This window comes from Mustela lutreola, chromosome 1 (assembly GCF_030435805.1).
Source record: "Mustela lutreola isolate mMusLut2 chromosome 1, mMusLut2.pri, whole genome shotgun sequence".
Taxonomy (NCBI): domain Eukaryota; kingdom Metazoa; phylum Chordata; class Mammalia; order Carnivora; family Mustelidae; genus Mustela; species Mustela lutreola.
In genome coordinates this window covers 114,430,383-114,456,190 of record NC_081290.1, presented here as the reverse complement: position 1 = coordinate 114,456,190, position 25,808 = coordinate 114,430,383, and the positions used below count along the sequence as shown (strand labels likewise).

The window sequence follows — 25,808 nt, the reverse complement described above, 5'->3', positions numbered from 1 at the left end:
TCTCGTGTGTGGACTATGTGTATTTGCTGATTTTAACAGGACCACAGGTTAATGTGAGGGTAAGGCATGCCTGCCGGCTTTAGTGGGACCACAGGAGAGTGAAGGGCTGAGACACCTGACAGCACTAGCAAGGAAAAGTGACATTGCAAAAATGGTGGCCACCAGCACCTTCATCTCCAGAGAGAGGCCAACAGGCCCCTGCCCTTCTGGCAGATGCATTAAGATAAGCAAATGAATTTCTTTCAAATATACTCTAGATGATTTTCAAACTGCTGCTTTTGCACTTGGTCCTGAGGTGAATGAGTCTGTGTGTACACCCTTTAAAAAATGGAAACTCAGTTCCCTACAGCTCTTTGGGGCTCCTAGATGTAAGCCCCATTGGTTTCCAAAGCCAGACACTTTGAGGGCTTATCTCTCCATTGTAGGTCCTAAGAATTGGGATGCCTGAGATGGAGCATAGACCCCTTGCTTCTCAGAGACAAGCTCTGTATTTGTGAGATTCCTCTCAACTGTGTGTCACTATGCTGGGGGTGGGCTTTTTGGAAAGAACACACCTCTGCCTCTCCTACCCGTATTGATAAAGCTCTTTAATTTTTTGTTGTGGGGTAGCTGCTCAGCTGATTTCCAGTAATTTTTCAGAAGGGATTGTTCCATATGCAGCTGTTGATTCAATGTGTCCAAGTGAGAAGGTGAATTCAGAATATTCCTATACTACCTATTAATTAATTAACTTATCTATTTATGTATTCATTTAAACTTAGTTGATGCACAATATTGCATTAGTTTCAGGTGTATGATACAGTGATTCAACAAATATGTTACGCTCACTACAAGTTTAGCTATCTTTTGTTATCTTACAGCACTGTTATAATATCATTGACTATATTTCTTATAATATCCCTTTTAATCTCATGACTTATCCATTCCATAACTAGAAATCTGTAGCTTCCTCCCCCCTTCACCCATTTTGCCCATCTCCCCAACCCTCATCCCTCTGGCAACCATTAGTTTCTTCTCTATAGGTCTGATACTGCCTTTTATTTTTTTGCTTATTCATTTTATGTTTGTTTTGTTTTGTTTTAGATGCCAAATTTGAATGAAATTATATGGTCTTTATCAGTCTGACAAACTTCCCTGGTGGTCTAGTGGTTAGGATTCGGTGCTCTCTTTATCAGTCTGACATATTTCACTTAGCATAATACCCTCTAGGTTCATCTATGTTGTTGCAGATAGCACAATCCTATTTTTTAAATTATTTTTATTAAAATATAATATATTATTTGCCCCAGGGGTACAGGTCTGTGAATGATCAGGCTTACATATTTCATAGCACTCACCATAGCATATACCCTCCCCAATGTCCATAACCCAACAACCCTATCCCAACCCCCACCCCCCAGCAACCCTCAGTTGTTTTTGTGAGATTAAGAGTCTCTTATGGTTTGTCTCCCTCCAGATCCCATCTTGTTTCATTTTTTCATTCCTCTGCCCCACAATCCCCCCTCCCTGCCTCTCAAATTCCACATATCAGAGAGATTATATGATAGCTGTCTTTCTCTGATTGATTTATTTCTCTTGGTATAATACCCTCTAGTTCCATCCACATATTGCAAATGGCAAAGTTTCATTTCTTTGGATGGCTGCATAGTATTCCATTGTATATATATACCACATCTTCTTTATCCATTCATCTGTTGATGGACATCTAGATTCTATTCCATAGTTTGGCTGTTGTGGACATTGCTGCTATAATATTCGGGTGCATGTGCCCCTTTGGATCACTACATTTGTATCTTTAGGATAAGTACCCAGTAGTGCGATTGGTGGGTCATAGGGTAGCTCTATTTTCAACTTTTTGAGGAACCTCCCTACTAATTCCAGAGTGACTGCACCAGCTTCCATTTCCACCAACAGTGCAGGAGGGCTCCCCTTTCTCTGCATTCTCGTCAACATCTGTCATTTGCTGACTTGTTAATTTCAGCCATTCTGACTGGTGTGAGGTGGTATCTCATTGTGGTTTTGAGTTGTATTTCCCTGATGCCAAGTGATGTGGAGCACTTTTTCATGTATCTGTTGGCCATCTGGATGTTTTCTTTGTGGAAATGTCTGTCCATGTCCTCTGCCCATTTCTTGATTAGATTATTTGTTCTTTGGGTATTAAGTTTGATAAGTTCTTTATAGATACTTGAATACTAGCCCTTTATCTGCTATGTCGTTTTTGAATACCTTCTCCCATTCTGTAAGTTGTCTTGATTTTGCTGAATGTTCCCTTTGCTGTGCAAAAGCTTTTGATCTTGATGAAGTCCCAATAGTTCATTTTTGCCCTTGCCTCCCTTGTGTTTGGTAATGTTTCTAGGAAGAAGTTGCTGTGGCTGAGGTCGAAGAGGTTGCTCCCTGTGCTCTCCTCAAGGATTTTGAGAGGTTTCTGTTGCAAGCTGAGGTCTTTCATCCATGTTAGTCTACTTTTCTGTGTGGTATAAGGAAATGGTCCAGTTTCATCCTTCTGCATGTGGCTGTCCAATTTTCCCAACACCATTTGTTGAAGATGCTATCTTTTTTCCATTGGAAATTCTTTCCTGCTTTGTGAAAGACTAGTTGACCATGGAGTTGAGGGTCCATTTCTGGGCTATTTTGTTCCATTGATCCATGTTTCTGTTTTTGTACCAGTACCATACTGTCTTCATGATTACCACTTTGTAATAGAGCTTAAAGCCTAGACTTGTGAGGCCACCAATACTGACTTTATTTTTCAACATTTCTCTGGCTATTTGGGGTCTTTTTTGGTTTCATATAAATTTTAGAATTATTTGTTCTATTTCTTTGAAAAAAATTGATGATATTTTGATAAGAGTTGCATTAAATGTGTAGATTGCTTTAGGGAATATAGACATTTTCATAATATTTGTTCTTCCAATCTATGAGCATGGAATGTTTTTCCATTTCTTTGTGCCTTCCTCAATTTCTTTCGTGAGTACTTTATAGTTTTCTGAGTACACATTCTTTGTATCTTTGGTTAGGTTTACTCTTAGGTATCTTATGGTTTTCGATGCATTTGTAAATGAGATCAACTCCTTAATTTCTCTTTCTTCTGTCTTGCTGTTGGTATCTAGAAATGCAACTGATTTCTGTGAATTGATTTTATATCCTGACTACTGAATTCCGGTATGAGTTCTGGCAGTTTTGGAGTGGAGTCTTTTGGGTTTTCCACATAAAGTATCATATTATCTGCAAAGAGTGAGAGTTTGACTTTTTCTTTGCTGATTCAGATGCCTTTTATTTCTTTTTGTTGTCTGATTGCCGAGGCTAGGACTTCTAGTAATATGTTGAATAACAGTGGTGATAGTGGGCATCCCTGCCATGTTCCTGACTTTAGGGGAAAACTTCTCAGTTTTTCCCCATTAAGAATGATATTTGCTGTGGGTTTTTCATAGATGGCTTTGATGGTTTTGAAGTATGTACCCTCTATGCCTATACTGTAAAGAGTTTTGATCAAGAAATGATGCTGTACTTTGTCAAGTGTTTTTTCAGCATCTATTGAGAGTTTCATATGGTTTTTATTCTTTCTTTGATTAATGTACTGTATCACATTGATACAAATATGTGGATGTTGAACCAACCTTGCAGCCCAGGAATAAATCTCACTTGGTTGTGGTGAGTAATTTTTTTAATTTACTGTTTGATCCTATTGGCTAGTATTTCGGTGGGAATTTTCGAATCTGTGTTCATCAAGGATATTGGTCTGTAATTCTCCTGTTTGGTGGGGTCTTTGTCTGGTTTTGTGAGGAAGGTAATGCTGGCCTTATGAAATGAGTTTGGAAGTTCTCCTTCCATATCTATTTTTTGGAGCAGTTTCTGGAGAATAGGTATTAATTCTTCTTTAGTGTTTGGTAGAATTCCCCTGGGAAGCTGTCTGGCCCTGGGCTCTTCTTTGTTGGGAGATTTTTGATGAGTGCTTCAGTCTCCTCAGTGGTTATGGTTCTGTTCAGGTTTTCTATTTCTTCCTGGTTCAGTTGTGGTAGTTTATATGTCTCTAGGAATGCATCCATTTCTTCCAGATTGTCAAATTTGCTGGCATATAGTTGCTCACAATATGTTCTCATAATTGTTTGTATTTGGTGTTGGTTGTGATCTCTTCTCTTTCATTCATGATTTTATTTATTTAGGTCCTTTCTCCTTTTTTTCTGATAAGTCTGGCCAGGGATTTATCAATCTTATTAATTCTTTCAAAGAACCAGTTCCTAGTTTCATTGATTTGTTCTACTATTCTTTTGGTTTCTATTTCATTAATTTCTGCTCTGATCTTTATGATTTCTCTTCTCCTGGTGGGTTTAGGCTTTCTTTGATGTTCTTTCTCCAGCTTCTTTAGGTGTAGGGTTAGGTTGTGTACTTGAGACCTTTCTTGTTTCTTGAGAAAGGCTTGTATCGCTATATACTTTTTTTTCAGGACTGCCTTTGCTGTGTCCCAAATATTTTGAACCTTTGTGTTTTCATTTTCATTTGTTTCCATGAGTTTTTTCAATTCTTTGTAAATTTCCTAATTGACCCATTCATTCTTTAGTAAGATGCACTTTAGCCTCCATGTATTTGTTTTTCCCCACCTTTCCTCTTGTGATTGAGTTCTAGTTTCAGAGCACTGAAAATATGCAAGAATGATCCCAATCTTTTGGTACTGGTTGACTAAAGATTAATTAAACCAATTAATACTTAGAATCATTAAACAAAAATGTCCCTTCCCTTCTCTTCTTTGATAATATTACATAGGGGACCCATTAATTACTTTTCCCCCCATATCCAATTAAACTTCTAACAACATGCCTGAATCTTAAAAGTGTGAACCCACGTAGAGATCCTGGAACACCAGGAGTCATCTGTCTACTGCTTCTGTATCTGTTTGTGCTATGGGAGAAATCATTCCTTCATATCATACAGAGGAAGCCTGAGGAGACTAGAGTGTATTTCATTAGTGACAAATATTAAGGAAATAATAACAATTTCTATTTTAGTATAGATTTCATAAACATTAGGAGTCTTTTTAAACTTACATTTAAGTTAATTTAATAAAATATTAGAAGGAAAATGTCTTTAAATGTATATTCAGCAAGTTGGGCCACTATTTTGTAAATAAAACATCCACACAAACAAAGCAATTTAACCAGCAAATAAATCACTAAATGTTAGGAGTATAGAAGACCACAATTCTTTTTTTCCTCCTTCACACTTGGATTTTCTACTGTAAGCTGTCATAACTTTATAACTTCACCTTTACCATTACTAAAACCCTTGTGTCCTTTTTACATGCAGTCTTTCTTACTAGTCCTTGAACAGAGCTGTCATTTCTTTGGGGCAGGTCAATACCACCTAGCTTCTGAAAAATTTGATGTTCACAGCCCACAGTTTATATTTGTTATTATTTTTACCTAAACTAGGTTCAAACATGTTTTCTGTACTTTCATTCCTAGGAAAAATCATCATTATCCATATATCTGCAGTCAACATTCTTTTAAGTGATTCCGTTTAGTTACCTCGTTTTCTCTGAGATACAAAATATGCCTTTGGAGACTTAACGCTCAGTACCTTTACTTTGTTTATGAGTTGCTTATACAAATTTATAATGAATGAATTAAAATTTTCCTAGTTTCCATAAAAGAAGAAACATCTATTTCTCAAATTTGCTAAGAAGTTAACAAACTCTAGAAGTAGTAACAACAACAGCAAAACTCTAACTATGCAAATGCCCATTTGACTGAATGTGGAAAACATGAATCTGTCTAGATTGGTTTGCATAGCTACTATTTTGTTGCTAATTTTAAAATGGGCTGCAAACATTTATTTAATCTATTGCACCAATAGTTTCTTAAAGAGGTACCATAAATCAAAGTTGGCACTGTGCATCATGATACAAATTGATGTGCGAACTTGAAAACAATATATTTTTTTCATTTGCAATAAGTGTGCTATAATAATGAGAGGCTGTGTTACCTCATATGGTATAATCAATCATATGTTAGTAGTTGGTAATGGTATTTATCTTCTCCCTGCAATCAGTGACTCTAGCTCAGAACAGCCTTTCCATATAAGTATTGTCATCCCCCTAGGGTCATGAAACAGATGGCCTCACACTTTATTTAAGTTTTACAAAAGTTAGAAATTCGGATAGAAAGATATGAATTGTCTAGAGATGCAGGAAACATCATGCTATAAGCACCCTCTATCCTTTGATAACACTGAACCTGACCTTTGGTGCCCTGACTTCTTCTTTAAATAATTTAAGGTAATTGCTGCAATTCAGTATTGCGGTTAAAAAGAAGTTGTTGTTTAGATTTTAAAAGCCTATATGTGTAAAGGAGGTTGTTCATTTTTCCTAGTTTAGTGATTAATTGAACTGCTCACTACTAATCTCTCAAGCAGAAAGTTACCATTCTGCTACATTTCCTGCTGGTATATAGTCTACAGTTGGTTTTGTTCCATATTTCAACATTATGTTTGTGTAATTATTTCACATTAATGTTAAATTTTATGGAAGCGTGAAAGGTTCATCTTTGCTAAAGCATGAAGAATATAAACATTAGCAAAAGTAACAACACAAAAATATAATTTTTTCAAACTATGCCATATAGTATACTGCTTAATGACATTACTAAAATCTGGCTTATTTGTTAGTGTTGAAGTTATGACAGCATCCCAGTTGCTACACTTAAAATTTCAGGTATCTATCTTTAGGAGATAGTTTGGTGAAGTCCTGCCATTACTTCATTTGTTCATTCATTTTTAAATTTATCAACATTTAGCAAGTACCTATGATGAGACAGAAACTTTGTTAGATGCTGAGATTAAAAAAAAGAAAAAAAAAGGGAAAAGAAGGAAGTCTCTTCCAAAATAGTTTATACAGTATAGATGGGCATCTGATCTAATGGATTTTGGGAGTCTTTCCTTCCCTGGAATTTATTATTTTAAACCTATGCTGATACACCACAAAGATTTGGGAGTGACTGAATTCTCCTAAAAGATTTGTTCTGGGAAGTGGCTGTTTCTGGATGGAGTTGTAACAAAGTTTTAGCTTTCCTCTTCTTCTCTCTTACACAGCTCAGGGTTCACCTTGTACTAAACTCTTACAGCAAAGGGAATAGGAATATTTTGACTTGACTATTAATAATTTTTTATTATCTGTGTAAGTTTTTTTGGGGGGAAAAAAAAGACTGTATGCCTAATTCCTAAAGAAGTGTGTGTATATACACACACACACACACACACACACACAAACACATATACATTCAAATATATCTGTGTATATATATATTTTATTATATCTAAATATGTTAGATATAATACAACCTTTTTTCGGGGCGCCTGGGTGGCTCAGTGTGTTAAAGCCTCTGCCTTCGGCTCAGGTCATGATCCCAGGGTCCTGGTATGAAGCCCCGCATCAGGCTCTCTGCTCCGCGGGGAGCCTGCTTCCTCCTCTGCCTGCCTCTCTGCTTACTTGTGATTTCTCTCTGTCAAATAAATAAATAAAATCTTTAAAAATAAATAAATAAAACATTTTTTCACTTTTATTACATTATTAATTCTTAATTCAGAAATATACTTATTCATATAGAGAATACAAAAAGAACAAACAATTTTGTTATGCAACCTCTTTAAATTCTTTAAAACTGAGAAAATTTCTGTATATCTTTATAGAGATTAGCATAATTTGGTGGTACTAGAGGCTTGGGAGAATGAGTGTTTGAACTGGTTCTAGATTTTTTAAAAATCTGATGGTTCGCACATTATTTAAAGTTCAGAGTCTTAGAACAATGTAGATTCTAATAGATTATACAATAGTTTCATATTTTATTATAGTAGTTTACTTATGGATTTTTTTTCATTTAAAATAGTATCTTTAAAATAGAATAAATATTCATTTGACTTTCAGTGTTTACATAGCATTACATCTGCCTCTCTTGAAATGCACTTTTTGAAATGTAGAAGTAAAGTTCTGTAAATATAAAATAGCTGCCTAATCAAGTTTTCATATCGCTATCAAACTATTTTTGAGATCAGGTGTCAAAACTAAAACTGCAAGTGAATTTTTTGAGACAGACTGTCTGTTAACTTCATTCAGAATGGCAGATTCTTTCCTCCCAGAAAATTACTTCCTTTTCCCTTTCCCAAATAATAATAGGCAAAATATATTCAATTTAAATTGACATTTCCTCAGATATAGCTTAGTTGCTTAGACACCTGAGAACTTCAGCTTTCAAAATCATCCCTTTTTGCGGGCTTGAAAATAGTCCACTTAAAGACTTTGGCTCATGATAGATTACTTTATTTTTCCTTATAGAATCATTAATGTGTTTAATACCAGAATAATATATCTTTATAGTTTTAATTTCTATCATTCATGAATATTAATCTAAATATTTCACATAAGGAAATGTGCATATCTTGTATAATTACTTTAGAGAGTGTTTCTTTTGATGACATTTATAAACTCATACCATGAATAAAGAATATTTTGAATGAAGAACTTGGAATTTCTCTGGTTCTTTATTTATGAAGTAAGAATCACAGTATCTGATTCAGAATGCAGTTTTTAGTAGAAAATGAGACAATAGGTGAAGTGCTTAATGTTTGTCAACTATAAGCAGAGACTTAATATAAGTTTTTATACTAACATGCTGATTTATAGTTCATCATATGTGGGGCAGGTAGAATAATGCTGTTTTACAATATGTTGCTGTATCTTAGTATTACTAAAGAACAAAAGATCACATATATAACAAAACTTAATTAACATTATGAAAAAGGTGGTAGAATCTCTCACTGTCTTTTAAATGAAAATTCCTGTCTGCACAACATGGAATTAAAAAAAAAAAGTAAAGACACTGAAAAGCAATATTAGTTACTTTTAAAATGTTTCTGGTTAAATTTCAGTCTTAAAATGGAAGTTGATGAGATACTGTTTAATTCTGCTTTGTGAATAGATAATAGAGAATTAAAAAGTGACTTGCTTTTTGCCAGATAGTGTTTCTGGTGGGCTAGGGAAAGGACATAGACTAAAGGAAAAAGACAGCATTTTAAATGAGAAAAATCATTTTTTATGGTACATTAGGGATCAATTGACCAGAAATCCAGAATATTATACTGCATACAGCTGACAGGTATTATTTTATTTCCAGAAAATCTCTATTTTGTGAAGATAAAAAATAATGAATTTTAAAACTAATATATGCTTTAAATAAGAATAATATGTAATTAATCTAGAAAGGAAAAGAAGACAATTTACACCTGTAAATAGTCTTTTTCTTTTTCATTATTCTTTAATAATTCTTCAGATCAAAACCAAGAAATGCTCACCACAGTCCAAAATTTATCTTGTGTCAAATCTTATTTCTGCCGCCATAAGAATCTATTGAAACCGATAATATGTTAATTGCAAAGGCTTTGTTGGTTTAAAACACTCCAAATGGACACTATGAAGCACAAACTGCTTTAGTAAAGACTGCCTTAAAACTAAAATTTATTCTTATCATTTCTATTCTAATTCCAGTTAGATGTTATAGTATAAAAATATTATTTCATTTTTATTATTTCTACTTCCATGATTGATCCAAGTCTTAAAATTTAAGTCTGAAGTTGGAAGGTGGGAGGGGGGTGAAGAGAGTGGAAAATATGTTCCTTGACTTTGACAAATACTCATGTGCAAGATAATATCAATTTGGATAAAGAATATTGGTTTTTTTTTCCATTCATCTATTCTGGTTCACATTGTATAATAAAAAATGTTCCATTTTTATGAACACTTTGTTTAATCTGTTCTTTACCAAGAGAAATGTATGAATTAATACCAGTTCTAAGAAATAATTGAGAAACATTTTTTTAAATGTCCTCTTGTTTTCTTTACTTGCTTTATTTAAAAACTCCATTTTTCATTTCTAAGAAAAATATATATTCCTCTTACATTGCAACTATCTTCTGGGTACTCAAAGTACCTTGAAACCCACTGATTTTATGACCTTTTTCAATGTTTAGACAAATATTTTTCCAATGTTCAACATAGTATATTAGAAAATTACTACAGATAAGGTGGATTTAAGCAGTTGCTCCATTTAGAATTATTTAGGCATTAATGTATATAATATAAAGCACAAACAACACCTATAAATGAGCTGATCATTTTAATTAACATGTATTATTGTTTTCATCTGGATGTGTCCTAAACACTAAGCAAATGCATTATAGTCACGAATTCCTTTACATTTACAAATAACAACTCATTAATAGTTTTATGTTTCTGTTACCATATTAAAGCATTTCTAATAATTCCATTTCTTATCTTATAGGAAATAAATGATGTGGATGTTCAGGAACTTGTAAGAAGATCAATTGGAAGGTTAACAATCATCCGGCAGACATTTCCAGTCCCCCAGAACATAAGTCAGCGATGTTTCCGTGGCAACCATCGAATATCTTCAACGTTGTGTGATCCAAAGGATCCATTTGCTCAGAATATGGAGGTATATTCTAAATGCTACAGTATTTCTCTCGAGGTGCTTCATTGGCCAATTATACAGAGCTCTTTGAGTTGTAATAGATTCAGAATGATACATGTTTGCATTTTCTGAACTATTCTCTTCCTCTAGAAATTTAGTAAGTCTGATGCACGAATGCTAAGAATTTCTGTCTTTGATCTTGACCTCATTATAGCAAAATACATACTCATTTAATAAAAATATAATGAGTAAATGTTATTTCCTTCTCAGCAAGTAGATACATAGCATTTGCCACGGTGGAATTTGTGATTGACATTCTTTAATGCCAAATTCCAAATTATTAAATTTGCTTGACTTCTCTGGCATAACAAGGACATAGACATTTATTCTCTTTTTAAAGATTAGTCTCCAGTTTGAAGATATTCATCAAAATATACTTAGAAATGCAAAAATACTATAGTGCTATATAGTCCTATCGAAATCAGATGGGATATAACTGAAAGCTTTGCTATTCAGAATACAACAAAGAAATTCAAAGTAAATAAATAAAATCTCTGAGTAGCAAAATAGAGAACAGGAAGTCCCTGCAGTTTACTCATAAGGATGTCCTTTAAAAACTCACCCAGAGCCTATTTTCTTTTTCTTAAGGAAAATGCTATCAGATTTAGTTTTATTTAGTTTTATTTCCTTTGCACTGGAAATCTCAATATGTCAGTATGAATGGGTTGTTACCAAGGCAGGCATATCGACAACAGTCCGAAGCCATAAGGAGCATTTTCTAGCAGACAAGGGACAGAAAAAAATAATCAGATATACTAATTCAAATATCCTATCAGTGTAGGGCTTTTCCAATAAAAACAACTCGGTGTCATAAAACAGTTCCTAAGGGTATAATCGTGCTATGCTGCTAACATATTAGTATTGTAACAATAACTCTGAGATAGCAACAAAGATTAAAGTCATGGTCAATTTCAGAAGTCAGAAAAATATATATTTTAGAAAGCTGTTCTTTCAAAATGTTTAATATCAAAAATGTTTTAGTGCTTAGAGATACTCAGTTTGAACAATTTGGAAATACACCCCTATAACAACTAGTTCATCCCCAGTAATACCAGATAAATAAGGCCATTTTGTAAAATGACTTCTTTTGAAAGACATCTCTACATTTTTCCTATCTTTAGTCAGTTTTGGATTTTTTTAAAGATTAATTACTATTTATCCAACTACTTCATCATACTTATCACCATTGTAAGGAGCAGCATGTATTTACCAGGACCATTGACCACAAAACTTTGTGTTCCTTACTAGATTTAGGCTCTTTGAGACTAGGTCTCCTCCAAGATCTGGTATCATAAAATCCCATGAAGTACTCGTCTATCTTTGTTTCCTCCATCACACCTACCACACTGCTTTGCTTCTTCATAAATATATGTTGATTTGAATGTAATTAAGGAGAAGACAATGATTAAAGTATGCCACTCTGAAGCCTAAACAAGGTCTGTTTAAATTTTAATGCCAGTCTTACACATATGCTTATAATGACCCATTTTTTCATATTAATTGGTCATGAACATGATTGATATGAAAATGATAGAATTCTAAATGGAGACAGTGGAATAATTTTGATTAAGAAAATTTTGAATTATTGAAGTTCATCTCTGTCAAAGGAAGTAATAGGTACAAACTGGGAAAGCAGAAAGTAGCTACATAATATTTTAAGGCACATTCGTCTAAAAGTATAATCCTACTGATTTATTAATGAGTATCTTGAAACCATGGAACAAATATTTTTTCTTTCTTTCTTTCTTTCTTTCTTTCTTTCTTTCTTTCTTTCTTTCTTTCTTTCTTCCTTTTTCTTTCTTTCTCTTCATAGCCCCAGACTTCTATACTGAGTTAAGGAAGCACCATGCCTCTTATCCCACACCTTTGTCTTCCACCTGTAAAACCCACAGATGGAAGAAAATAAGAAAATTACTTTTCTTTGAGGATTTATTACACAATAACTTTCCTATTATACATAATAGGTTTTGAGAAAATATCTAGTATATAAAAGAAAAATTGACAGAAGATTTGACATGTGGATATATATATAAAATTAAGAATCTTAAATGCAGGACTGTTAATTTAAGATGTTCCACTAAAAACACAACATATGATATAGAGGCTTCTCTTGGTAAAAATTTTATCTGACTGAAGTTAGAGGAAGCCACAAGAATAATATGTTTTAAAAGATTGGAAGTAGGGGATTCCTTCAGAGACATAACCCTCCCAACTTGGAGCCTATAAAAAACTGCAGGTAAATAGGATCACAGATTTTTATCTTATCAGCAGGGTACTATTAAAAATAGCTCAGAAAAAGTAAAAGTATGAAAATATGACTCAAGTGAGCTCTAAAAATAGAGACCCAACTATTAAATAGAAACCCAACTATAAAATCACAATAGTCAGTACAACAGGGGAGAAGAGAGTTCATGTGGGTCTCGGTAGAGGTCTCTGGGCTCTTGCTTAATTTAATATACAGAGAAAGAAGATTCAGATTTGTTTTGTTATAAACAAAAAACAAGCTTTCCAAACTTTTAAATTCATGCCAGAAAGACTAAAATCAAGGATGAGTTGAAGCTGCAAAATAAAGTTAAAGAAAACTTTTAGCTCTAGAGACAAAGTTTGTACAATATATGAAGCGAGAAAAAAGTGAGGCATTAACTGCTTGGTGAAACTAATGTTAGATTGACTACTAATAGAGAGAAAATAGAAAATTTCAAATTTTTTTTTTGCTTTTGTTATCTCCATCTAAGAAAAACTGTCTTCAAATTGGAAAAATTAGAGTTAAAATTATTTTAAAAAAATAAACCACTCGTTTATAAGGAGCAGGTTTTGGAGATGATAAGCGTATGCCTTACTGCTTTAAAATGAGGTCTAAATAATAATTGTTTTAGAATATTAAATAAAACAGTAGATATGATCACAATATTATAATTTAGAAATACCAGAAAAATACTTGGATAGAAGACCCAAGTACATGAGATTGGTATATTGTTCCAAGTTTCAAAAGGAAGGAAAATGATTCTGACAGAATTTAATACACTAAAAGTTGATATTTGGATAAACTGTAGAATATATTACTAAATACATGGTTTAGGATACTTCAAATATGACAATAGGACTTCCTTAATGGTAAGCACTACCAAACTAAATCCTATTTACTTATTTTTTTTATAAAGATAGAATGTTATAAACCTATTTATTGCATATTAACTTTTAGGTATAATTTACCAATTTCCTTATGAAATCTTTATAGAAAGGCATTAAAAAGTCTAGATAGGTTAATGTCACACAAATATTTCAATAAATAACTTAGAAGATAGTAGTAAACATTATTTTTAGATTTAAAAAAGAAGAAAAAGATAAAAGTTAGAAATATGTGAAATAGAAATATGTGGAAGTCTTATCTTAAAATGTATAACTTATGAGTTTCTTTAAAATTAAATGTAATATTTCAAATAATTTACCAGTTAACTTTGTTTATTCTTCAAATCTTTGAGCAAATTTGATATGCCTGGAACATAGCTCAGATATATTTTGTAGCTCTGAGTACTTCTAATATCCATAACTTCTTTTAACTTCAATTTGGGAAGTATGGAACTAAGAGGATGCTCAACCATAATGATAAATATTCTACTCTTGAAGTGCAAGGAACTGTATATGGTCATCCAAAAATAGTATTCTTGGACCTTACATTTTTAATTATTTACCATTACACAAATAAAAGTGAATAATAATGCATAACAGATTTGTAAATGACATAAAGCTAGGAGAGAAAGCTTATGCTGTGTTATATAATCAAGATCCAAATTATTAATATTTGCTGATTAAAAATAAATGTGAAATTTGACATTTCAAGGAGATAAAGGATAGGTTCAAAATTATTATAAGAAGTCTGGGTGGATAAGACCTGATTTGATAGCTGTTTAAGGTTATTAAGATGAAGGCAAATTTTGTTTAAACATAGCACAAGTCCTTTTGGCTCTAAGCCATTTTAATGTGATCTTGGTCTCCTTAGTGGAGCATTTTGTGAGATCAAGAGAGACAACCCTTTAGACTACTCTTTCCTAGACAGATCACATCTGCAATAATATGTTGGCAATGAGTTCTAAACTCTGAACAGAAACATCAAAAACTAAGAGGACAGAAGAAAAATGCTGAGATGATGAGCAGCCTAGGAGTTACACCAAATGATGAACAACCAAAGGAAAGAGGATGTTTCAGGGCAAGTCATGGCTGCTGTCAAATATTAGAAGATTGTCTTATAAAGGAGGTGGGTGCTGGGGGCTCAAGTAAGTCAGAAAGCCAGGGTGGTGACAATAAGATAGAGAAAAATGATTGGTCAGATGGTGGAAAAATGGAGTTTGAGATGTTAGAGGAGGTGTGTGTTTGGATCCGGTAAATAGTCCCTCTTGTTGGTTGTGGCCAGAACAAAAGTCAAAATCATCTCTGTAGGAATTGCAGTGACTTCTTTTAATGGAGGGAGATAGTTTAGAATCACTGTGAGAGAGGAGTCAAAGACCTCATGAATACAGAGTGACCAACAGACCAATAGGTGATAGCAGAATAGGACCTCAGCATAGGAAAGAGCATGAACCTCAAAACAGAATAGGCACTTCCCTGAGAAACAACTATCAGAAGGGGTAATGGAAATCTCAGAGAATATCATCACCTCCTTTCAATTCCATAGTTCAGAAGGTGGGAATGAGAGGCAGCCATTTGTCAAAAACACCTGTCATATCAAAGACAAGGCATTCACCTTTAGGAGCAGCATGGACGATTAAGGCACATGCCTCAGAGTTTGCAAGAGACCCTGTGCCATGGCAATGTCAAGATTAGGATGGAACACAAGTTGCCAGGTTTCTCACATCTTGACTTCTGTCAGATGTACCTGACATTAAACCTGACTTCCTTTTCTTTGTCTTCTCTTATTTGACAACTATTTATCAAAAGCCAAATGTGTGCTAGGCTCCAGGCTAAGCCAAGAGGAAATAAAGAAGAAGGGAAACAAAATTACAGAGGGGAAACATTTGGACACTATGAGCCCTATCTGGAAGGAACTCATATTCTAGTGTGAAAACCAGATTAAAAAAACAAACAAACAAACAAACAAACTTACCATTACATGTTACAAATAGAAGCATGCAACACGAGCATCATGGGAGATAAAGAAGACTGCCCAATTAGCCTGGAAACAAGTAGAGTCCTGAGAATTAGCCAGGGTAGGATTCACCTCACCCGTGACCTGCAAATTGAATATTAGAAGTTAGGTAGTTGGAGAAAGGTAAAGAGACATCAAAGAGTGCTATTCCTACCATTTCATATATATATATATTTAAATCAGTCAGCCAGAGGGAGAAGCCAAGGAGAGCTAGAGAGTGAAGAGCAAGCAAGTTTGAGGCAGCCAAGCAAGGAAAGGTTAAAAGAGGCCAGAGTATTGCAGATTATTGAGAAAATGTGCAAAGGTTTTCTGTTCAGGTCTTCAAAGTCTAATTCAAACTGAATTTTGACTCAACTACTTTTATCTTCAAGTCCTCATTCATTGCAGATGTCATCCATGCCCCCTACTCTCTCTAGTAATTATCAGACAGGGGAGGTTCAGGGAGGTGAAGGTGAGAGTAACCTGTCCTAATATTTCCTTATAAAGAACAAACTGGTATTTCACATAGTGCATGAGAATATGTAGTACCTCTTTATTTTGCTTTCAAGTCACATCATTTTACTTATTTATTTTATTTAAATTCAATTAATTAACATATAACATATTATTGGTTTCAGAGGTAGAGGTCAGTGAGTCATCAGTCATATAATACCTAATGCTCGTTCAATCACAAGCCTCCATTAATGTCCCTGTCTCTTTAAAGAAAGGCCTGCCTTCCCTCAGTACTATGCATATAAAATGATGCTTAACAAAAACAAATGATTAAGATTCACCTAGTAATGAAAGAAAACTCACAAGGCACTTTTAGGAAGTGCTTATTAACAGTTTTTCATAATATTAAACTGTCATCCCAATAGTTGAAATTTAGTGCCATTCTGTGATGGTTGAAGACAATTTCATAAGATTCCTTAGTAATGAATTATAATTAATTATAAACAAAGGGCAATCAACATATTGTCACCTTTGTTTTCAGGAAAAAACTGTGATAACAAGATATATTTAAAAATCTGAGGAGACTCAAACGCGTTAAGATGGATTTAATTTCCATAGCTATAGTGATTTCTCATTTTTTTTTACTTTGTGTTTTATTTTTCCTTCAGAGAAGTAGTAATATACCATTTAAAATCTTTTACTGACTTTGGATGTATCTTGGTGTTTATATTTCCTAAATAATTTCTAATATCTTCAAAAAATAAACACCTCCTGCAATTGACAGTATGAATAGTACTTCTGGCACGAGTTAAGTGTAAGAGTGCAATAGATCAGGAGGGAGGAGTCAAGATGGCGGAGAAGTAGCAAGCTGAGACTGCTTCAGCTAGCCGGAGATCAGCTAGATAGCTTATCTAAAGATTGCAAACACCTGAAAATCCATCGGCAGATCGAAGAGAAGAAGAACAGCAATTCTGGAAACAGAAAAACAACCACTTTCTGAAAGGTAGGACCGGCGGAGAAGTGAATCCAAAGCGACGGGAAGATAGACCCCGGGGGGAGGGGCCGGCTCCCGGCAAGCGGCGGAGCAACCGCGCACAAAATCAGGACTTTTAAAAGTCTGTTCCGCGGAGGGACATCGCTCCAGAGGCTAAACCGGAGCGAAGCCCACGCGGGGTCAGCGTGGCCTCAGGTCCCGCAGGGTCACAGAAGGATCGGGGGTGTCTGAGTGTCGCAGAGCTTGCGGGTATTGGAACGGGAAAGCCGGCTACAGAGACAGAGCCGACAGTAAGCTCGCAGCTCCGTGTTACCTTGAACCGGTCGCAGGCTCGGTGAGCTCGGAGCGCGGCCGGAGGTCAGGCAGACGGGAGTAACTGGGCGCTGTTCTCTGAGGGCGCACTGAGGAGTGGGGCCCTGGGCTCTCGGCTCCTCCGGGCCGGAGACCAGGAGGCCGCCATTTGTATTCCCGTCCTCTGGAACTCTACGGAAAGCGCTCAGGGAACAAAAGCTCCTGAAAGCAAACCCGAGCGGATTACTCACCCCGGCCCCGGGTAAGGGCGGTGTAATTCCGCCTGGGGCAAAGACACTTGAAAATCACTACAACAGGCCCCTCCCCCAGAAGATCAACAAGAAATCCAGCCGAGACCAAGCTCACCTACCAAGGAGTGCGGTTTCAATACCAAGGAGAGCAGCAGAATTCCAGAGGAGGAGAAAGCCAAGCACGGAACTCATGGCTTTTTTCCTGTGATTTTTTTTAGTCTTGCAGTTAATTTAATTTTTTCTTTTTCATTTTTTTTTTTTTTTCTCGCCTTCGGGTAAAATTTTTTTTTTTTTTAACTGTTACCTTTTTCTTTTTTAACGATTTTTTACTAGTTTATCTAATATATATATATATTTTTTTACATTTTTCTTAGGTGTTTTCTTTTTTAAAAAAAAATTCTTTTCTTTTTTTTTTTTTTTTTTTTTTTTTTTTCTTTTTTCTTTCTTCCTTTTTGAACCTCTTTTTATCCCCTTTCTCCCCACTCACGATTTTGGATCTCTTCTAATTTGGCTAAAGCATATTTTCCTGGGGTTGTTGCCACCCTTTTAGTATTTTACTTGCCCCTTCATTTACTCTTATCTGGACAAAATGACAAGACGTAAAAATTCACCACAAAAAAAAGAACAAGAGGCAGTACCGAAGGCTAGGGACCTAATCAATACAGACATCGGTAATATGTCAGATCTAGAGTTCAGAATGACAATTCTCAAGGTTCTAGCCGGGCTCGAAAAAGGCATGGAAGATATTAGAGAAACCCTCTCGAGAGATATAAAAGCCCTTTCTGGAGAAATAAAAGAACTAAAATCTAACCAAGTTGAAATCAAAAAAGCTATTAATGAGGTGCAATCAAAAATGGAGGCTCTCACTGCTAGGATAAATGAGGCAGAAGAAAGAATTAGTGATATAGAAGACCAAATGACAGAGAATAAAGAAGCTGATCAAAAGAGGGACAAACAGCTACTGGACCACGAGGGGAGAATTCGAGAAATAAGTGACACCATAAGACGAAACAACATTAGAATAATTGGGATTCCAGAAGAAGAAGAAAGTGAGAGGGGAGCAGAAGGTATACTGGAGAGAATTATTGGGGAGAATTTCCCCAATATGGCAAAGGGAACAAGCATCAAAATTCAGGAGGTTCAGAGAATGCCCCTCAAAATAAATAAGAATAGACCCACACCCCGTCACATAATAGTAAAATTTACAAGTCTCAATGACAAAGAGAAAATCCTGAAAGCAGCCCGGGAAAAGAAGTCTGTAACATACAATGGTAAAAATATTAGATTGGCAGCTGACTTATCCACAGAGACCTGGCAGGCCAGAAAGAGCTGGCATGATATTTTCAGAGCACTAAACGAGAAAAACATGCAGCCAAGAATACTATATCCAGCTAGGCTATCATTGAAAATAGAAGGAGAGATTAAAAGCTTCCAGGACAAACAACAACTGAAAGAATTTGCAAATACCAAACCAGCTCTACAGGAAATATTGAAAGGGGTCCTCTAAGCAAAGAGAGAGCCTACAAGTGGTAGATCAGAAAGGAACAGAGACCATATACAGTAACAGTCACCTTACAGGCAATACAATGGCACTAAATTCATATCTCTCAATAGTTACCCTGAATGTGAATGGGCTAAATGCCCCTGTCAAAAGACACAGGGTATCAGAATGGATAAAAAAACAAAACCCATCTATATGTTGCCTCCAAGAAACACATTTTAAGCCCGAAGGCACCTCCAGATTTAAAGTGAGGGGGTGGAAAAGAATTTACCATGCTAATGGACATCAGAAGAAAGCAGGAGTGGCAATCCTTATTTCAGATCAATTAGATTTTAAGCCAAAGACTGTAATAAGAGATGAGGAAGGACACTATATCATACTCAAAGGGTCTGTCCAACAAGAAGATTTAACAATTTTAAATATCTATGCCCCCAACGTGGGAGCAGCCAACTATATAAACCAATTAATAACAAAATCAAAGAAACACATAAACAACAATACAATAATAGTAGGGGACTTTAATATTCCCCTCACTGAAATGGACAGGTCATCCAAGCAAAAGATCAGCAAGGAAATAAAGGCCTTAAATGACACACTGGACCAGATGGACATCACAGATATATTCAGAATATTTCATCCCAAAGCAACAGAATACACATTCTTCTCTAGTGCACATGGTACATTCTCCAGAATAGATCACATCCTCGGTCCTAAATCAGGACTCAACCGGTATCAAAAGATTGGGATCATTCCCTGCATATTTTCAGACCACAATGCTCTAAAGCTAGAACTCAACCACAAAAGGAAGTTTGGAAAGAACCCAAATACATGGAGACTAAACAGTATCCTTCTAAAGAATGAATGGGTCAACCGGGAAATTAAAGAAGAATTGAAAAAAATCATGGAAACAAATGATAATGAAAATACAACGGTTCAAAATCTGTGGGACACAACAAAGGCAGTCCTGAGAGGAAAATATATAGCGGTACAAGCCTTTCTCAAGAAACAAGAAAGGTCTCAGGTACACAACCTAACCCTACACCTAAAGGAGCTGGAGAAGGAACAAGAAAGAAACCCTAAGCCCAGCAGGAGAAGAGAAATCATAAAGATCAGAGCAGAAATCAATGAAATAGAAACCAAAAAAACAATAGAACAAATCAACGAAACTAGGAGCTGGTTCTTTGAAAGAATTAATAAAATTGATAAACCCCTGGCCCGACTTATCAAAAAGAAAAGAGAAAGGACCCAAATAAATAAAATAATGAATGAAAGAGGAGAGATCACAACTAACACCAAGGAAATACAAACTATTATAAGAACATACTATGAGCAACTCTACGGCAATAAATTTGACAATCTGGAAGAAATGGATGCATTCCTAGAAACATATAAACTACCACAACTGAACCATGAAGAAATAGAAAGCCTGAACAGACCCATAACCAGTAAGGAGATTGAAACAGTCATTAAAAATCTCCAAACAAACAAAAGCCCAGGGCCAGACGGCTTCCCGGGGGAATTCTACCAAACATTTAAAGAAGAACTAATTCCTATTCTCCTGAAACTGTTCCAAAAAATAGAAATGGAAGGAAAACTTCCAAACTCATTTTATGAGGCCAGCATCACCTTGATCCCAAAACCAGACAAGGATCCCACCAAAAAAGAGAGCTATAGACCGATATCCTTGATGAACACAGATGCGAAAATACTCAACAAAATACTAGCCAATCGGATTCAACAGTACATTAAAAAGATTATTCACCACGACCAAGTGGGATTTATTCCAGGGCTGCAAGGTTGGTTCAACATCCGCAAATCAGTCAATGTGATACAACACATCAATAAAAGTAAGAACAAGAACCATATGATACTCTCAATAGATGCTGAAAAAGCATTTGACAAAGTACAACATCCCTTCCTGATCAAAACTCTTCAAAGTGTAGGGATAGAGGGCACATACCTCAATATCATCAAAGCCATCTATGAAAAACCCACCGCAAATATCATTCTCAATGGAGAAAAACTGAAAGCTTTTCCGCTAAGGTCAGGAACACGGCAGGGATGTCCATTATCACCACTGCTATTCAACATCGTACTAGAGGTCCTAGCCTCAGCAATCAGACAACAAAAGGAAATTAAAGGCATCCAAATCGGCAAAGAAGAAGTCAAATTATCACTCTTCGCAGATGATATGATACTATATGTGGAAAACCCAAAAGACTCCACTCCAAAACTGCTAGAACTTATACAGGAATTCAGTAAAGTGTCAGGATATAAAATCAATGCACAGAAATCAGTTGCATTTCTCTACACCAACAGCAAGACAGAAGAAAGAGATATTAAGGAGTCAATCCCATTTACAATTGCATCCAAAACCATAAGATACCTAGGAATAAACCTAACCAAAGAGACACAGAATCTATACTCAGAAAACTATAAAGTACTCATGAAAGAAATTGAGGAAGACACAAAGAAATGGAAAAATGTTCCATGCTCCTGGATTGGAAGAATAAATATTGTGAAAATGTCTATGCTACCTAAAGCAATCTACACATTTAATGCAATTCCTATCAAAGTACCATCCATCTTTTTCAAAGAAATGGAACAAATAATTCTAAAATTTATATGGAACCAGAAAAGACCTCGAATAGCCAAAGGGATATTGAAAAAGAAAGCCAACGTTGGTGGCATCACAATTCCGGACTTCAAGCTCTATTACAAAGCTGTCATCATCAAGACAGCATGGTACTGGCACAAAAACAGACACATAGATCAATGGAACAGAATAGAGAGCCCAGAAATAGACCCTCAACTCTATGGTCAACTAATCTTCGACAAAGCAGGAAAGAATGTCCAATGGAAAAAAGACAGCCTTTTCAATAAATGGTGCTGGGAAAATTGGACAGCCACATGCAGAAAAATGAAATTGGACCATTTCCTTACACCACACACAAAAATAGACTCAAAATGGATGAAGGACCTCAATGTACGAAAGGAATCCATCAAAATCCTTGAGGAGAACACGGGCAGCAACCTCTTCGACCTCTGCCGCAGCAACATCTTCCTAGGAACAACGCAAAAGGCAAGGGAAGCAAGGGAAAAAATGAACTACTGGGATTTCATCAAGATCAAAAGCTTTTGCACAGCAAAGGAAACAGTTAACAAAATCAAAAGACAACTGACAGAATGGGAGAAGATATTTGCAAACGACATATCAGATAAAGGACTAGTGTCCAGAATCTATAAAGAACTTAGCAAACTCAACACCCAAAGAACAAATAATCCAATCAAGAAATGGGCAGAAGACATGAACAGACATTTCTGCAAAGAAGACATCCAGATGGCCAACAGACACATGAAAAAGTGCTCCATATCACTTGGCATCAGGGAAATACAAATCAAAACCACAATGAGATATCACCTCACACCAGTCAGAATGGCTAAAATCAACAAGTCAGGAAATGACAGATGCTGGCGAGGATGCGGAGAAAGGGGAACCCTCCTACACTGTTGGTGGGAATGCAAGCTGGTGCAGCCACTCTGGAAAACAGCATGGAGGTTCCTCAAAATGTTGAAAATAGAACTGCCCTATGACCCAGCAATTGCACTATTGGGTATTTACCCTAAAGATACAAATGTAGTGATCCAAAGGGACACATGCACCCGAATGTTTATAGCAGCAATGTCCACAATAGCCAAACTATGGAAAGAACCTAGATGTCCATCAACAGATGAATGGATCAAGAAGATGTGGTATATATACACAATGGAATACTATGCAGCCATCAAAAGAAATGAAATCTTGCCATTTGCAACAACATGGATGGAACTAGAGCGTATCATGCTTAGCGAAATAAGTCAAGCAGAGAAAGACAACTATCATATGATCTCCCTGATATGAGGAAGTGGTGATGCAACATGGAGGCTTAAGTGGGTAGAAGAATAAATGAAACAAGATGGGATTGGGAGGGAGACAAACCATAAGTGACTCTTAATCTCACAAAACAAACTGAGGGTTGCCGGGGGGAGGGGGTTGGGGAGAAGGGGGTGGGATTATGGACATTGGGGAGGGTATGTGATTTGGTGAGTGCTGTGAAGTGTGTAAACCTGGTGATTCACAGACCTGGGGATAAAAATATATGTATATAAAAAATATATGTTTATAAAAAATAAAAAATTTAAAAAAAAAAAAAAAAAAAAAAAAAAAGAGTGCAATAGATCAGAGCAAAAATTTTCAGTTCATTTTTTCAATGTATATAGAAGGGAGATAATGACATGATTACTCTGGAAGAAGAAAGCATTAATATATATAACACATATTCACCCACAGTTCATAGTTTATGGTATTTGTCATGCTATTGAATTGCAATTCCTGTGTATGCCTAGATAAGTTTGTATAGATCCTTGATAATTATAATGTTTATGAATGGCACTGTGTTCTCTCATTTTCTCATCACCGAATCCCCATAGACAGACACATACACACAGATGGCCGCTTCCTTTTTCTTGCACTTATGACACTCATTTTATATGTAAGATCAAGTTGATATTTCTCCATCTGAATAATCAGAATGCAAAAACTTGACATATTCAGAAAATGTATTATTCAGTTTGCCCTTCCAATCTGAAACCCTTAGATCCTTACCTCTTCAGAAAGAAATGAGGGCCAGTGATTTTCAAAGGTCTGACACTAACAGTCTCGCCTCTGTCGAAACTTCTTTTTTATCTTCCCTTTCACACCTAAATAAGCTGAGAAAGCAATTGAGGCATACAATCAGACAAGACTTCATTGTCAATGGGGAAATTGCCCAGGAAATGAAAAAAAGAAACCTTTTGCTTAATAAATAACCCAGTAAACCAGCCATCTATGACATGAACGGAAGTAGCCGAGCTGATGATTTTCCCCTTATTCTCAATGGTAGGCATCAATGATTCTAATGATTACCGTCTAATGTCTTTTCAGATTTCAAACCTTTACATATATGACACGGTGCTTTTGCTTGCTAATGCTTTTCATAAGAAACTGGAGGACCGAAAATGGCACAGCATGGCCAGTTTGTCGTGTATCAGAAAGAACTCCAAGCCTTGGCAGGGAGGGCGATCCATGCTGGAGACCATCAAGAAGGTAACTTTTGGCTAACGTTTCACTCTCCTTAATTTTCATGGAAAGGGGATACATTAAGTTGTCTTTTGTTGAGATATCTTTTAAAAGGATGTTTCTCATCACCAATACTGTTGTCAATGTAAGACGCAAGACAGTGTAATAGAGAAATGAAATATTAAAAGAAATAACGTCAGAAAGTCACATACATGCATAAAACGAGGAGCCCTTCCTTACACGTCAGGGAATTATATAAAGTTAGGTTGAATTATTTTTAGCTGCCTTTGTTACACCTTTAGGATTAGGGATACTAAGATTATTTTGGTGCCTGTCACAAGTACAAATAGGTGGGGTTTTCTTTTCCTTAAAATGCACCATCAAGGGGCACCTGGGTGGCTCAGTGGGTTAAAGTCTCTGCCTTCAGCTCAGGTCATGGTCCTAGAGACCTGGGATTGAGCCCCACATCGGGCTCTCTGCTCAGTGGGGAGCCTGCTTCCTCCTCTCTTTCTCTGCCTGCCTCTCAGCCTATTTGTGATCTCTATCTGTCAAATAAATAAATAAAATCTTTAAAAAAAATGCACCATCAACTGAAAAAAATAAGCGCAAGACTTCACTGTCTTTGGAATACATGATCCATGGTACGATATTAGAGGAGATGGTCCTTAATTTATCATATGATAAAGATAAAATTCATAAACAGTTAATATTTTTCAGCCTTCGTGAACTATTTGAGATATTTGGTGCATTCTTCTTCCTCACTGTCAGCGTGGTGTTTAGCCGGGCTGTGACCCGCTTTGGCTGAGCTACGTGCTCTGTTCCCGGGAGGCAGTTTATGGTGCTTAGCTCCTCTCCACGGTATACGCGTTCTGCAGTTTATTAGCCTCTTTGTCATGTCATCCTTGCTGGCATTTTCTGTTTGTCTCACACAGCTTCTTGGATTTAAAATGAAATGATTAATAAAACAAACAAATTTCTCTTGTACCCTTTACACAAGGAAGACAGACACTTGGAAGTTGATGTTCCTTATTTTACCCATCCTTTTTTTTCTCTGATGTGTTTGCCTTTCTCTCCTGAAACAAAAAGAGAAACAGCTAGTTGAGTGAAATATGAACATTTTTTAGAAAAGCCAGAGAAAAATTTAAAAATTTATCATTAGAAGTGAATGAGCTGTACAAGAAACCAGGAAGTGGAAGAAGGAAATGTTGCAAATGGAGACTAGCCTGGATATTTCTCTTGGTGTGGTTCCTCTTTGTGAAAGAATCGCTTTAATGAGAATTTAGGCTCTTATCAACAGAAGTGCTTGAGAATTCAATGCATTGAATATATTGGCAGAATAAAATATTTCAACTAAAAAAATGAGTAAGTCAAATCTAAACTCAAAGTGTTGCCAAGATCTCCCTATCTGTCTGTGTAGAGATTTGGCAGGTATGAATCCAAGGGAAGTTGTTGAACATGATTCTGATCCTGCCAATTTATTAATTCATGGTTTGGCTGGGATTCATTCTTCTGAATGAATATAAAGGCAGGATAATAGTTTGGGAGGTTGCTTAGGAGATACTT

At 35.7% G+C, this 25,808-nt stretch overlaps 1 protein-coding gene across 2 annotated transcripts in view; it reads left to right on the top strand.

The window, feature by feature from the left end:
* The window catches only part of GRID2 (glutamate ionotropic receptor delta type subunit 2), a 1,533,206-nt gene that overhangs the window by 908,716 nt on the left and 598,682 nt on the right, over nt 1-25,808 (top strand). For both annotated transcript variants that reach the window (XM_059172726.1, XM_059172716.1), the window contains exons 6-7: nt 10,326-10,499; nt 24,111-24,272. In XM_059172726.1, coding sequence (XP_059028709.1) covers nt 10,326-10,499; nt 24,111-24,272 — 336 coding nt within the window. The remainder of the gene's footprint in view (nt 1-10,325; nt 10,500-24,110; nt 24,273-25,808) is intronic.